This window comes from Mobula hypostoma, chromosome 25 (genome assembly GCF_963921235.1).
Source record: "Mobula hypostoma chromosome 25, sMobHyp1.1, whole genome shotgun sequence".
In the NCBI taxonomy this organism is placed as follows: Eukaryota; Metazoa; Chordata; class Chondrichthyes; order Myliobatiformes; family Myliobatidae; genus Mobula; species Mobula hypostoma.
The window spans coordinates 33,345,715-33,359,638 of NC_086121.1; the positions used below are offsets into that span (position 1 = coordinate 33,345,715).

Below are 13,924 nucleotides of genomic sequence, written 5' to 3' on the forward strand. Positions count from 1 at the left end.
GGGATTGTGTCAAAAGCCATGCTAATTCTCATGTAGATAACATCCACAGCTTTTACTTCATCAACTTTCCCTGTAAACTCCTCGAAAAAGACACAACCTACCCAGGACCTGTCTATCAAATACTTATACAGAGCTTTGAAAAAGTATTCAGCCCACAAAACTACTTTTACATTTTACCATCTCATTTTCTGAACTTAAAATATATTGAAGTGGGATTTTTTGAGCTAATCTACAAAACCTGTCAGCAATTTACTAAAAATTAAACACTAAATTGAGAGGTTGAAAAAATATTCATCCCCTTTATAATTACTACACTAACTTTCCTTTATTGCAACATACAGTATTACCCTACCAACAAATTTGTTGATGCAGAAAATTGAGGATCACCTGTTCTCAATGAATTTATCAGGAAAAATACCCCTTCTCTCTGTAAGGTCCAACAGTATGGCAGATTTTCAAAAGACCAAACCAAAATGAAGACAAAAGACAAGGCAAGGAAATAATAGAGAAGCACAAATCTGCAGAAGGATAAAAGATCATCTCAAAGGCACTGAACATACCTTGGAGCTCAGTGCAATCCTTCGTGAAAAAGTGCAAAAACTATAAAAACCACAGCCACGCTGCCTAGGTCAGGCCACTCCTCTAAACCTGAGTCACTGGAGAAGAATGGCACTTGTAAGAGAGGTTACTGTGATGCCAACAGTTATTCTGAATGAACTGCACAAGTCAGTGGCTACAACTGAAGATGATGTTTAATGGCTTGAGAATCTCTAAGATCTTGCACAAGAAGGGTATTTATGGAAGAGTGGCAAGGAAAAAAGTCCTGGCTTTAAAAAAAATGCATATCCTTGCCCATAAAGACTTTGCAAAGCATCACCTGTAAAGATAAGGAAGAAGCTCTTGTGCTCGAATGAAACTAAATCGGAACTTTATGGCCTCAACACTAAGCGGTATGTGCGACGCAAGTCTAATACTGTGCATAAGAGTATGACCATCCCTACTGTAAAAGGATGCTTTCAGCAGCAGGGACTGATAATCTGGTCAGGACCGATGGGAAGATGAATGATAAATACAGAGAGATCCTGGATAAAAATCTGCTAGCTACAGCAAGTTTAAACTTGAGGAAGTTTGTTTCTCAGCAGGACAATGAACCAAAACACACAGTCAGAGCAACCATGGAGTGGCTGAGTCAAAGCTCTGACTTTAAACTGATCAAACATCTCTAGCAAGACCTCAAGATTGCTGTCCACCACCACCACTCCCCATTTAACCTGGCACAGCTTGTGCATTTTGCAAGCATGGGGGGGGGGGGGGTTAAATACTTTTTCAAGGCACTGTTCCTTAGCGTACCATCCAATAATTGTCCCACAACTGATAATAGCCTCACCAGACTTGAACGTTCCATCTTATTCTTTGAACCTTTCTCGCACATTTGCTGTCCTCCAGCACCTCACCTGTGGCTACTCTGCCAGTGCCCCTACAATTTCTACAATAGATCCCACAAAGACTGAGAAGACAGCTTGTCAAAACCTTAGGGATTTATCCACTCTAATTTGCCTCCAGATAGCAGGCACCACCTTTTCTGTAAACCAGATGCAGTCCAAGACCTCACTACTGTTTTGCCTCAGTTTTACAGACTGTGTCACTCTCTTGAGTAAATACAGATGCAAGAAAACCATTGAAGAATTTGCCATTTCTTTCAGCTCCGTGCACAAATGACCACACTGATCTTCAAGTGGACTGACTGTGTTCCTTACTACCCTTTTGCTCTGAATATATCTGTAGAAACTCCTGGAATTCTCCTTCAACATGTCTGTCAAAAGAATCTCATGCTTTCTTTTAGCCCTCCTGATTTCCCTCTTGTATTCCCTTGCGTTTCTTATACTCAAGTATCTCATTTGTTCCTTACTGCCTATACCTGCAATGCACCTCCTTCTTAATCAGGGCATCAATATTCCTCAAAAACCAAAGTTCCTTAAATCAGTTAGCCCTGCCTTTTACTCTAACAGGAACATACAAATTCTGTACTCTCAGAATCAGAATCAGGTTTATTATCACCAGCATGTGACATGAAATTTGTTAACTTAGCAGCAGCAAGGGACTTCTGCCTGCTGCCTAATGGAGTGACATACAATTTGTGTGGCTGCATTTAATTCTTCCTTTTCTCCAGCTTAAACTTTTAATTTTTAACTTTTATTTGTCGGATCTTAGAGGGGAATAGTTGTTATTATGTCACAATCTTTAAGAAGTGGAAAGCAGTTCTCTGAATCCAGCAGTGGAAAGGGAAAAACTTCGAAAGAAAAATCAGAGGATTATGCCTATTTGGGCTGAGCGTTTAGAACATGTGTTGATGGCTCTCCACAAGAAAATAGATAACAACACTTCTGAGATGAAGTCATTTTGACTGAGTTTTCATTTCATAGAGGAAAGTATTATTTCCTTGAATTCTGAACTTAAAGAGTTGAAGTGTCAGATAGTGGAGATTTCAGCCCTCTTGGAATAGTCTCAACACAAGATTATCGATCTGGAAGCAAGATCTCGTCGGAATAACATTTGAATTGTTGTACTGAAGGAAGGATCTGAGAGTGGGGATTTATTGGACTATTTTGCTAATTTGTTTCAATCTCTGTTTCCGGATATTTTACCTCAGCGTCCCGATATTGAAAGAGCACATAGAATTTTCACTTCGAAATCTCAAGATCCGAATAAACCAAGGACAGTTTTGGTCAGCTTTCTTCATTTCAAAGTTAAAGACCAAATCATGAAATATGCAAGGAAACACAGAGTTTTTAAATTCAAGGGTTCCGAGATTCGTTTTTATGAAGATTATCCACGGGAAGTTATGGAACAGCGGTTCAAATTTGATCCAGCTATGAAGATAGCCCATGATAAGGGATTATTCCCATCACTTCGCTATCCAGCCCGATTAAAATGATTTCCTAAAGATTCGACTCCACGTGTTCTTCTGGATCCAAAGCGGCATTGGACTATGTTAATTCTATTTTGGAGGTGGCTGAGGTTTGAATGGCATTAGGTCTGCTGAATAATTTTCTGAAAGAAAACAAGCTTTGAAGATTTCTGATATGTTGAAAATGTTCTTTGTTCGATGGACCATTTAAAGAAGATGTGAGCTTCTTGATTTGACTGATGAATGACTTTCCTGAAATCTGTTTGGTATACTGAGTGAATTAACACAGCAGATAGATTGTTAACTGGTTTGATTATTTGTTTTTATCCTTTTTTTCATTAATTAAGTGATAGTTTTCATAGTTTATAAGGACTTTTTCTTTTTTATATATATATATATATAGCGCGAGGAGTGCTTAGTAGATAGATAATTAGTTTCAGTTTTTCTTCTAAAAAGTTTTTTTTAATTGGGCACGCAAGTCAAATGGATAATGGCACCGACATAGACATTTTTCTTTTTATTTAATTTTATTGTTTTGACGTCTTTGGAGATTGTTTTTGCATTCCCCAGCTTATTTTTAATGATTAAGTATAAACATCTTTTTTTCCTCCTCTGCAGGGCTTTCTTATGCATTTAGGAAACTGATGGCAGAGAGGAAGAAGCTGTTCCTGAATCGCTGAGTGTGCCTTCAGGCTTTACACCTCCTACCTGATGGTAACAGTGAGAAAAAGGTATGCACTGGGTACGGGAGGTCCTTTATAATGGACGCTGCCTTTCTGAGACACTGTTCCCTGAAGATGTCCTGGGTACTTTGTAGGCTAGTACCCAAGATGGAGCTGACTAGATTTATAACCCTCTGCAGCTTCTTTTGGTCCAGTGCAGTAGCCCCCCTGCCCCCCCCTTATCAGACAGAGATGCAGTCTGTCAGAATGCTCTCCTCAGTGCAACTTTAGAAGTTTTTGAGTGTATTTGTTGACATGCCAAATCTCTTCAAACTCCTAATAAAGTATAGCCGCTATCTTGCCTTCTTTATAACTACATGAATATGTTGGGAACAGGTTAGATCCTCAGAGATCTTGACACCCAGGAACTTGAAAATGCTCACTCTCTCCACTTCTGATCCCTTTATGAGGATTGGTATATGTTCCTTCGTCTTACCCTTCCTGAAGTCCTCAATCAGTTCTTTCATCTTACTGACGTTGAGTATCAGGTTGTCGCTGCGGCACCACTCCATTAGTTGGCATATCTCAGTCCTGTACGCCCTCTCGTCACCACCTGAGATTCTACCAACAATGGCTGTATCGTCAACAAATTTATAGATGGTACTTGAGCTATGCCAAGCCACACAGTCATGTGAATACAGAGTGGGCTAAGCACATACTTGAGGTGTGCCAGTATTGATCGTCAGCAAGGAGGATATGTTCTCACCAATCCGCACAGATTGTCGTCTTCCAGTTCGGAATCTGAAGATCCAATTGCAGAGGGCCAGGTTCTGCAACTTCATAATCAGGATTGTGGGAATGATGGTATTAAATGCTGAGCTATAGTCGCTGAACAGCATCCTGACATAAGTGTTCGTGTTGTCCAGGCAGTCTGAAGCAGTGTGGAGAGCCATTGACATTGTGTCTGCCATTGAACTAAGAAGGAATATAACAAATATGTGTCGGCCGTTGACCTATTGTGGCAATAGGCAAATTTCCCTTACAAGGCCTCGCAGTTACCAAGTATTCTTCTGTCAGAAAACAACCTATCCTGCTCTACACCTGCCAGATCTCTATGATGCCATCAAAATTTTCCTTTCTCCAATTCAGAATCTCAACCAGAAGGACCAGTGTTATCCTTCTCAATAAACATCTTGAAACTAATAGAATTATAATCACCAGATCTAAAATGCTCCCCTACACACACTTCTGATAATTACCCTGTCTCATTCCCTGATAGGACATCCCATATCTCGCTCTCACTCTAGTTGGGAACTGTATATACTGATTAAAGCAACTTTCCTGAACACAAATTCACAAAATCAATTCCATCCAGTCCTTTTATAGAATGGGAGCCCCAGTCAACATGCAGAAAGTTAACATCAACTACTCTCACAACCTTAGTTTTCTTGAAACTCTCTGCTACCTCTACAAATTTTCTCCTCTAAATCCTGTTGACTATTGGGAGGTCTACAATCCCAAATCTGATCAACCCCTTCGTAATCCTCAGTTCAACTCACATAGTCCCAGTAGACAAGTCCTCTAGTTTCCTCCATCTGAGGCTGTCATGACAATTTCCCTGAAGAATAATGCTATCCCTCTTTAATTACACCCCCCCCCATCACGTCTAAAACAACAGAAGCCCGGAACACTAAGCTGCTAGTCCCGACCCTTCTGCAACCAATACAACTATTGGCTACAATATTATAATTCCACATGCTGATCCATGCTTCAAGTTCATTTGACTCACCTACAATACTCATTGCATTTAATTAGAGCAATTCAGAATATTAGTCTCACCATGTTCAACCTTTCAGCTCCTATCTTTAGTGCACTTCCTACATTTACTTTCCCCACAACTACTCCACTATTTGCCCTGGTACTCTGGTTGCCAACCCCTGGAACTCCAGTTTAACCCTACCCCTCACCCCCACCCCCAAGAGCATCACTAGCAAACCTTTTCTCAAGGATATTGGTCATCGTCTAATCCAGGTACAAACCATCTTCCATGGAAGGTAATCCAATGATCCAAAGATCCAAAAATGTGAAGCCCTCACTTCCTACACCATCACTTTTGCTATGTGCTAAACTACATTATTTTCCTATTTCTAGTCTTACTAACATGTGGCACACATAACAATCCTGAGACTGCCACACTGGATTTTCCCATCCTTTAACTTAGCACCTCCCTCCCTGAATTTGTTTTGCAGAACCTTGGATCTCTGTCTATGTCTGATGTGGACTTCAGCCTCTGGCTGCTCAATCCCTGTCGCCCCCCGCCCCCCAAAGAATAGACTTGAACACCATAAAATTGCAATATTATGTCCCTACTCTTAAACTTGATGCTGTGACTGATGAAGACACACTAAATGCCTTCGCCCGTGTTCTATCTGCTTGCAAGACTGCTTTCCATGAATTATGCAGTTGTACTCCCAGGTCCCCATGTCACAACATTCATCAGTGCCATGCCTTTCACTGTACAGGCCTACCGTGGCTTGACTGTCCAAAATGTATCACCTCATATTTACCCAAATTGAAATTTATTTGCCATTCCTTAGCCCATCTTCCTAACTGTTCAAGATCTCTGCAATTCATTGTAATCTGCTTCACAGTCACCAAGATCCCCAAATTTAGTATCAGCAAACTTGCTCACCAGGCAACATACATTCACATCAAGATTATTTATATAAATAATAGGTCCCAGCACTGACCCTGTGGCACTTCACTAGTTACATGCTTACAGTCAGAGAATTGACCTTCAACCATCAACCTCTGCTCCCTATCATCGAGCCAATTCTGAATCCACCTTGCTTACTCTCACTGAATCCCTTGCAACCTAACCTTTTAGATCAGTCTGTCGCATTGGATCTGACCAAAGGTTTTACTGAAGTCCATACGGACAACATCCACTGCACTACCTTCATTTATCCCTTTGGGAAAAACTCCAAAAGATTCATCAGGCATGACCTCCCACAATACAATACCAGGCTGACTGTTCCTGATCATGCCTTAAATATCCAAGCAATGGTCGATCCTGTTCCTCAGAACTCCCTCCAGTAACTTCACTCTAAATGAAGTCAGCTTTACCAGTCTTTAGTTCTCTGGTGTCCTTGTCCCCTTCTTGAACAATGGAACAACATTTGCCACCCTCCAGTCCTCTGGAACCTCACCAGTAGCTAATGATGAAGTTTCTACAAGGACCTTAACCTCCCATAAGATCTGGGAGTGCACTTGGTCAGGCCCTGGAGAGTTGCTCACCTTAATGTGCTTCCAAGTTGCAAATAACTTCTTCTTTGTTGTATGTATATGTCCAAGACCTCACTGTATACTATCATTTCTTTGCATCCATATTCTCCTTTCTAAACACCATGGAGAAATAGATCAAAAATCTCTTGTGGCTCCACACATAGGCCTTAGATCATAGATGATCTTTAAGAAAACATAGCCTCTTCCTGGTCATCCTTTTACTGTTAATATAACCTGAGATTACCTTTAACTCTGCTTCCCTAATCCATTTCATATCCTCTTTTTGCACTCCTTGAGTAAGCCTGCTCTTAAGCATTTTTTGTCAAGGAATTCAAGCCTAAATACAATGTGTGCTTCCTTCTTTTTCATGACCACAACTTTGAGAAACTCTCATCAGTCAGGATTAACTGAATTTAGTCTCTCTACCCTTCACCCTAACAGGAACATGGTCCACCTGGATTCGTGATATGACTCTTTCAAAAGCCTCCCACTTGCCGTATGTTCCTTTGCTTTTAAAAGTCACCCAATTGACCCCAGCTAGACGAACCTAATGCCTTCAAAACTGGCTCTGTTCCAGTTCAGGTCTTTAAAATATGTATTTTTTAATATTAGCTTTATTTGTCACATGGGCATCAAAACATACAGTGAAATGCATTGCTTTATGTAAAAAAATCAGATTGTGCTGAGCAGCGCACAATGTCACTATGCTTCTGGTGCCAACATAACATACTTACGACTGGCCCTAACTGTACATCTTTGCAATGTGTAATTGAACCCAACCAGTCATCACTAGCACTGCAGAATGATGCGCTAACTGCCACACTTCCATGACACTTCCCTGGAACCTTTTCTACCCATACCATAACCATTTTAAAATAGAAATATGGTCATTGGACCCAAAGTGTTCATCAACTGCTAAATCAGTTACGTGGCCTGCCTCATTCCTTCAGAGTATAACCTTGGTCCTTCTAGAGTAGATTCTTCTAAGTTTGTATTGCACCACACAAAATTCTACCTCATCCAGGTTATTTGCACTCTGTCAATACCAGGAAAAAATGAAACCTCCCTCTTGCACTACCCTACCATTCTCAGAACAATATGCAATTTCTTGATATAACTGCTCCTTAAGAGGGTGGAGAAGTCTATAATATAACCCTACCGAGGTGAGTGTACCCTTCTACGTTCTAAGTTCTACCCAATAGCTTCATTAAATGACCACTCAAGATTATCCTCTCTAAACACTGCTACTGTATCCTCCCTAACAAAAAAGGCCACATTCCCTCTATTCTTCGCTGTTGCTGTCATACCTGAAGCATTAGTATCCCGTAAAATTAAGCTGCAGTCCATCCCTTCTCTCAGCCATGTCTGTTATGGTCACAATATCCCAATCCCTAGAGGCAATCCATTCACTCAGTTTGTCCAACTTACCTGTTAAGCTAAGTGGAGAAAGATCCTGATCATATGTTGTCCGTAGGTAATTGAGAGCTTTACAGCATACATATACAGTGTACAAGCATGTTGATGAACTCTACATATATAGTCACATGGGATTATAATCATGATGTTCTCCCAAATAGACTGCTCAATCAGTACATTAGTTTCCTAATACTTAACAAATTAGATTGACAAACACTTTTTTTGGCTTACCATTGCAGTTCTTCATCTTCAGATGTTCCTGGAGATCCTCTTTTGCTATTGCCTCACTACAACAAGGACACTTCCCAAAGCTATCTTTCTTCTCACACTCAGTCAGCCTGTGCTCAGTGAGACTGGCTATTTCTACTACCTGGATGGAGAAAAGGAATCCAAGATTATTTTTGTATCACAGCAATTTAATTAATTGCTCACAGAAATAGAATAAGTTACATATATGGGAGAAGACTTTGCCATCTCCATTATGGTAACAGCTGTCGTTAATTCCAGCTCCTGCAAACAAAGTTCAATCTTGACCTCCAGCACTGTGGAGGTTACACATTTATCCTGTTACCATGTGGATTTCATTTAGGCGTTCAAGCTTCCTTCCACACCCCAAAGATATGCAAGATGGTGGGTTAATTGGTCATTATAAATTAACCTTATTTGTAAGATGTAGTACTAATTTAAATGGGAGCTTGCTGGTCAGCAAGGACCCAGTGGGCTGAAGGACCAATTTCCATGTTTAATGTCTCCACAATCACCCTAAGAATGTGATGAGGTGCTACGTGCATTTTCATTAACTAAAAGTTAATTTCTCATGCACTGCCTTAGGCAATAGGGATATGAGGTTGGTTAAGAGTGCAATGCAAGTTCCACTGAACATAAACCTAAGTAAACATGTAGCCTTCAGCAAAATTGCACAGACAGATACCATGAGTGTGCTGTGAAAAGTGATGGCACTGTGATAAGCATCTTGGAGGAGGAAAAAAAGCCATCAGGCTTTATTTGACAACATACCTTTTCAATCACATACATCGCACTTTATTGATTGGTTTAAAATTAAACACGAGATTAAAAGTACCACATTTACCCTTTATTCTGCTCTCTAATATGATCATAACTACTCATATGACCCTAACTGCTTACATTTGTCTTTCAGATAACTTTCATTACCTTTTGTTGAAAGATTTATCTATTTGTGATTATAAAAGAACAATATCAAATATCATTTACAGAGAAGTCGTGAATTACTCTTCCCTCTGCACAAACATGAGTTCCCTAATTAGCTTGGTTCTTTTAACCTATGCTTGTTTAACCAATGCTTCTTAATTTTTTAAACATTATTTATACCTCTTCTTTTTAAAAAAAACATACTTGAAAGCTTATCCTTTAAACTTCTACATTTCATGTAATATAACCAAGGCCAAAAATCAGCCAGAGACAGTGCCTGTAAGTATTCAGTTCTGCTAGAATTTTTCCACGGCATTTCAATGATCTACATAAATAGCCCTTTAGTCTGTTGGATTTCCAGTGCTTTATCATTTTACTGTTTTAAATTTTATGCCTAAATCCAAATTGGATGACCCCAAGTTCTCAGTCAGTTTCAGTTTACAGCTCTAGATGCTTAACATCCAGTTGGTTACAAAATGTTAAGTATTTTGCATCCCACTGCAAATGCAAAGACCAAGAAAATCAAACCTTTTAAAAAAATTATTCTTTGAAAGTCTATTTGCCCAAAAATCTGTCAAATCTTTTAACATCCCTTTGTAATTTATGTAACAGCCTGTTCACAAAGCAACAGAGCAATGGCTTGTATCACTGGCCATTCCCAATTTTAAATTATCTTCAACTATAATATATAGCTGCAGCCCTAATGTAAATCTTCTGATATCCTACTTGACATATCCTGTCATTTTGAATACTTAAACACAACTCTATGAGGTTTGAGAGACTTTAAAACTAGCCTTTTGTTTTTTCATTCATAGATAGCAAGGAAAACAATTATAAGGAACTCATCAATTCAAGATGCCAGCCAGATTAACACATTCAAAATCATGAATCATTCTTTTTGTGTAGATTTTTCCAAGTTCATTCCTCCACTATTTTTCCTCAGAAACTAAAAGTTGTTACGTTACTTGAACATCTCCGTAGTAGAATGGATAAACAAACTTTAGGATTATGAAAATTGATGGGTTAAAGTTTGAGCAAATCTTGCAGATTGAGTTGCACATTCCAATCAGTAGGCAAGTCTTTGAGTCAGGTACAAGTTGAGTCACATGATTTCAGTTTACAGCTCTAGATGCTTAACAGATTAACTGGGTATCTGGTTGGTTACTAAATGTTTCTTAATAAGTACTTGGCATCCCACTGCAAATGAAAAGATCAATAAAATCAAACCTTCAAAAAAGAAACATTTCCTTAAAAAGTGTTCATTCCATTGACATTATGCTAAAACATAATACTCCACGGTAACTCCAGAGTTACTAAGTATTACGTTTGTTATGTTGCAGACTTATACTACCGTTTAGTCTGCTCTTTAGAGACTCACGGCCCTGATATCCTCATTTACTCTAGCACGTTGTTGAAATACCAGTCTTTATGAGAGAAAGAGCCGATATCAGACCTCTCAGCCAGGGAGAGGAAAAACGTGCATGTTAATTCACAACATTGGACATCACATGCAATATACTGACCAACTCTTTCTTTTCCTTATACATTTATTCTTTTCATCTCTTACTTCTATACTGTCTTGACTAGTTTTACAGCAGTTCCATTGCGTTTCAACACATAGTACAAGAAATGTGAACTTTTGGGTTACTCTCCAAAGTAGGCACTTTAACACAATACTGTCGGTCCCCAATGAGGAATGAGAAAATGAAGAGTATTAATCACCTTGTGTCCTACTATCACCCAATGTGCATATACACAGGCTTCTGATTGCTACCTTTTTGCCCCTCATTCCAAATCAAACCACACAGCAAAATCTTAGACAAAATCTCCTGCATCTCAGCCCTAATGCTTTGAAGTCAACTATAATTTAAATCTTGGAACTTCTGATTTGCACCAAGGTGCTGCATTGAACGTGTATCTGCAGTATCATTAGCTGGAATGTTACAATTATTTCATAATATTCATTACATTCCAGAATATTTAAGTGCAACTTTCTATAAAAGTACAAGTAGAACCAGGATGCAAATAATGAGCCATTTGTAAAAACATACATTTTATAGATGCAAATAACATTGTTCTTAGGAGAACGATGGCACCTAACGGCAAATCCTTTGCTTGCATCTTCGGAAACAGCTCTATTTCTATCTTTAATATCTCTATTTCCCCTTTTCAGGGTTCCTTTGAAGACCCTGACCTGGAGTTACATGCTGACTTCGGTTCTTTAAGGGAATGGGACCTGCTCTCGGAGTCCCACAACTGACCGCTATTCGATATGCCAAGGATGCGGCCTTGTAAACTAGCATACCTTCAGGGTTCCGGGATTTCGTGGTTCTGGAGGCGGGTGGACTCTAGGTTGGTGCCGCTGCAGGAAACTGGTGTGTCGTGGGAGATAGAAGATCGAAAGCAGCAAGTTGACTGCGTGCTCAGAGACCCGAGTTCTTTGGGCACAGAGCTCAGAAAAAGCGATGCAACAGACTTTTAACATTGTAAATCAGCAAGTTGTTTGTTGTGTCTCCCCCCTTGCTATTAAAAGGGGAACACCTCTTTTTCCCTTATTAGGGAAAGAAAGAGAGCCTGTGGTATGTCGAATTACCGAGTGAACGAGTAGTCTTTGAGGTACTGCAAGTCTGTGTCTTTATTGATGCTTTGCTGCATACTTCAGTGCTCGGTGGGGGGGCCAATGCTTTTTTGCTGGTGGGGGGAGGTTCGTTGCTTTGCTATGCATGGGTGGGGGGAGCTGGGGGTGGCTTTGGGGTTCTAGCATTTAACTGCCATTCATTCTTTGGGGCACTCCTCTGTTTTCACAGATGTTTGCAAAGAAAAAGAATTTCAGGATGTATACTGTATTCATTTCTCTGACATTAAATGTACCTTTGAAACCTTCTCTATTCAAGTGCTCCACCTTGAACACTTGCATACCCTTGACTTGCATAACATGGACATTTCACCAAATCAAAGTGCAAAAACAAAATGGAATTAATATTAAGTATGCTGATGACTTGTTAACTTAAGTTGACAAACTCAAAGCTGCTCGAGTGCACAGGGCATCTAGATTGGCTGGAAGAAAATCAAGAATGAACATGGTACATAATGACAGGTGTAAAACAAATCAGTATGAATTAAACAAACTAAAAGAAAATCTGATCAATGGTTAGGACTGGGAGGAACAGGAAATACAAAAATAAATTCCACACATTAATAAAATCAATATCCTTGCAGAACAAGTTTACTAGTGGTAACTGGGAAGGTTTGGATTTGTGGTGGTGGCTGGGAATAGGAATCAGAGCAGTTGGTCAGAAGTGAAGATAGATAGATGGGGTTTGTCACATGTAATATACAACATTAAAACATACAGAGAAATGTATTATTTGTGTCAAGACTAACATTCTGATGATAAGCTGGGCAGCTCACAAGTTTTGCCATGCTTCCAATGTCAATCTAGCATGCTTACGACTTACTAGCATGCTTACGACTTACTAACCCATAAACCATCTTTGGAATGTGAGAGGAAACTAGAGCAGCCGGAGAAAGCCCACATGGTCACAGGGAGAATGTACAAACACCTTACAGACAGTTGAACCCGAATCACTAGCATTGTAAAACATTGTGTTAACCACTATGCTGTTGCGCTGTTTGCTGGTGGAGACTTGAAAAGTTAAAGAAGGTTGGCTCTTTTCTTACAGAGAGTGGTAGGTGTCTGGAACTCATTGCCAGGAAGATGGTAAATGCACAAATGATAGCAATACCTATGAGTCATTTAGACAGACATGAAGTTAGGAAATAGAGGGATATGGATCATATACGCAGGCTAATAGGGTTAGTTTAGACATTGTGGTCAGTGCAAATAGTGGCCAAAAGTTCTGTTCCTACAGTTCAATGAATTTAAAAAAGCTTGAGGGTGCTTACTCCTATGTAAATAGCATTTTTGCATATAGTGCTTGAAAACACTGACCTCATTCTGACCAGAAAACAAGATTACAGTGGCTAGGAAATAAGACTGTAAATGAATTCCACATACTTGTTTGCAATGCTCACAGCGTTTCAACATTGGGCAGTGCTTCCAGTAATGGATGTCTAAGCCTTCATCAGTAAACATTTCATTCCTCTCCCCACAGAATATGCACAAACTGAAAAAGGAAATTGAGTCATCATAAAAAAAACAGTCAATAACAGAATGCAAACCAGCTTAAAATTTTAAACAGGCTGACCTCTGGATTGTCCAAAATATGGATCAACAAAGAAGCAGGCACAGACAACACGGAGCTCAGATGACCTTATTCTGTCCATACAGTAACTTAATACATACAATTAGAGCAGGCAAATAAAGTTTTGATTGCTTTAATAAAGGAACAATGTCCTTTAGTATCTTCAGTCAAGTTGCTGCTACATTGGCTGATAAGTGACTGCCAGTACACCGTATCTAAACATTGCATAAAAACACTTGATAAAATAAGGCACCTACACATCTATTCTACTTTGCATA

General features: G+C 39.5%; 1 protein-coding gene and 1 non-coding gene across 9 annotated transcripts in view; both read right to left on the reverse strand.

Annotated features, from left to right (window-relative positions):
- Positions 1-13,924, reverse strand: part of cep104 (centrosomal protein 104) — a 130,976-nt gene that overhangs the window by 30,704 nt on the left and 86,348 nt on the right. For all 8 annotated transcript variants that reach the window (XM_063033289.1, XM_063033288.1, XM_063033282.1 and 5 more), the window contains 2 exons: positions 13,460-13,568; positions 8,503-8,641 (listed from right to left, as the gene is read on the reverse strand). In XM_063033289.1, the coding sequence (XP_062889359.1) occupies positions 8,503-8,641; positions 13,460-13,568 (248 nt within the window). The remainder of the gene's footprint in view (positions 1-8,502; positions 8,642-13,459; positions 13,569-13,924) is intronic.
- LOC134338026 (small nucleolar RNA U109) lies at positions 10,771-10,924 on the reverse strand. The gene has a single exon (XR_010016121.1). It is a non-coding gene; the product is annotated as a small nucleolar RNA U109 (small nucleolar RNA).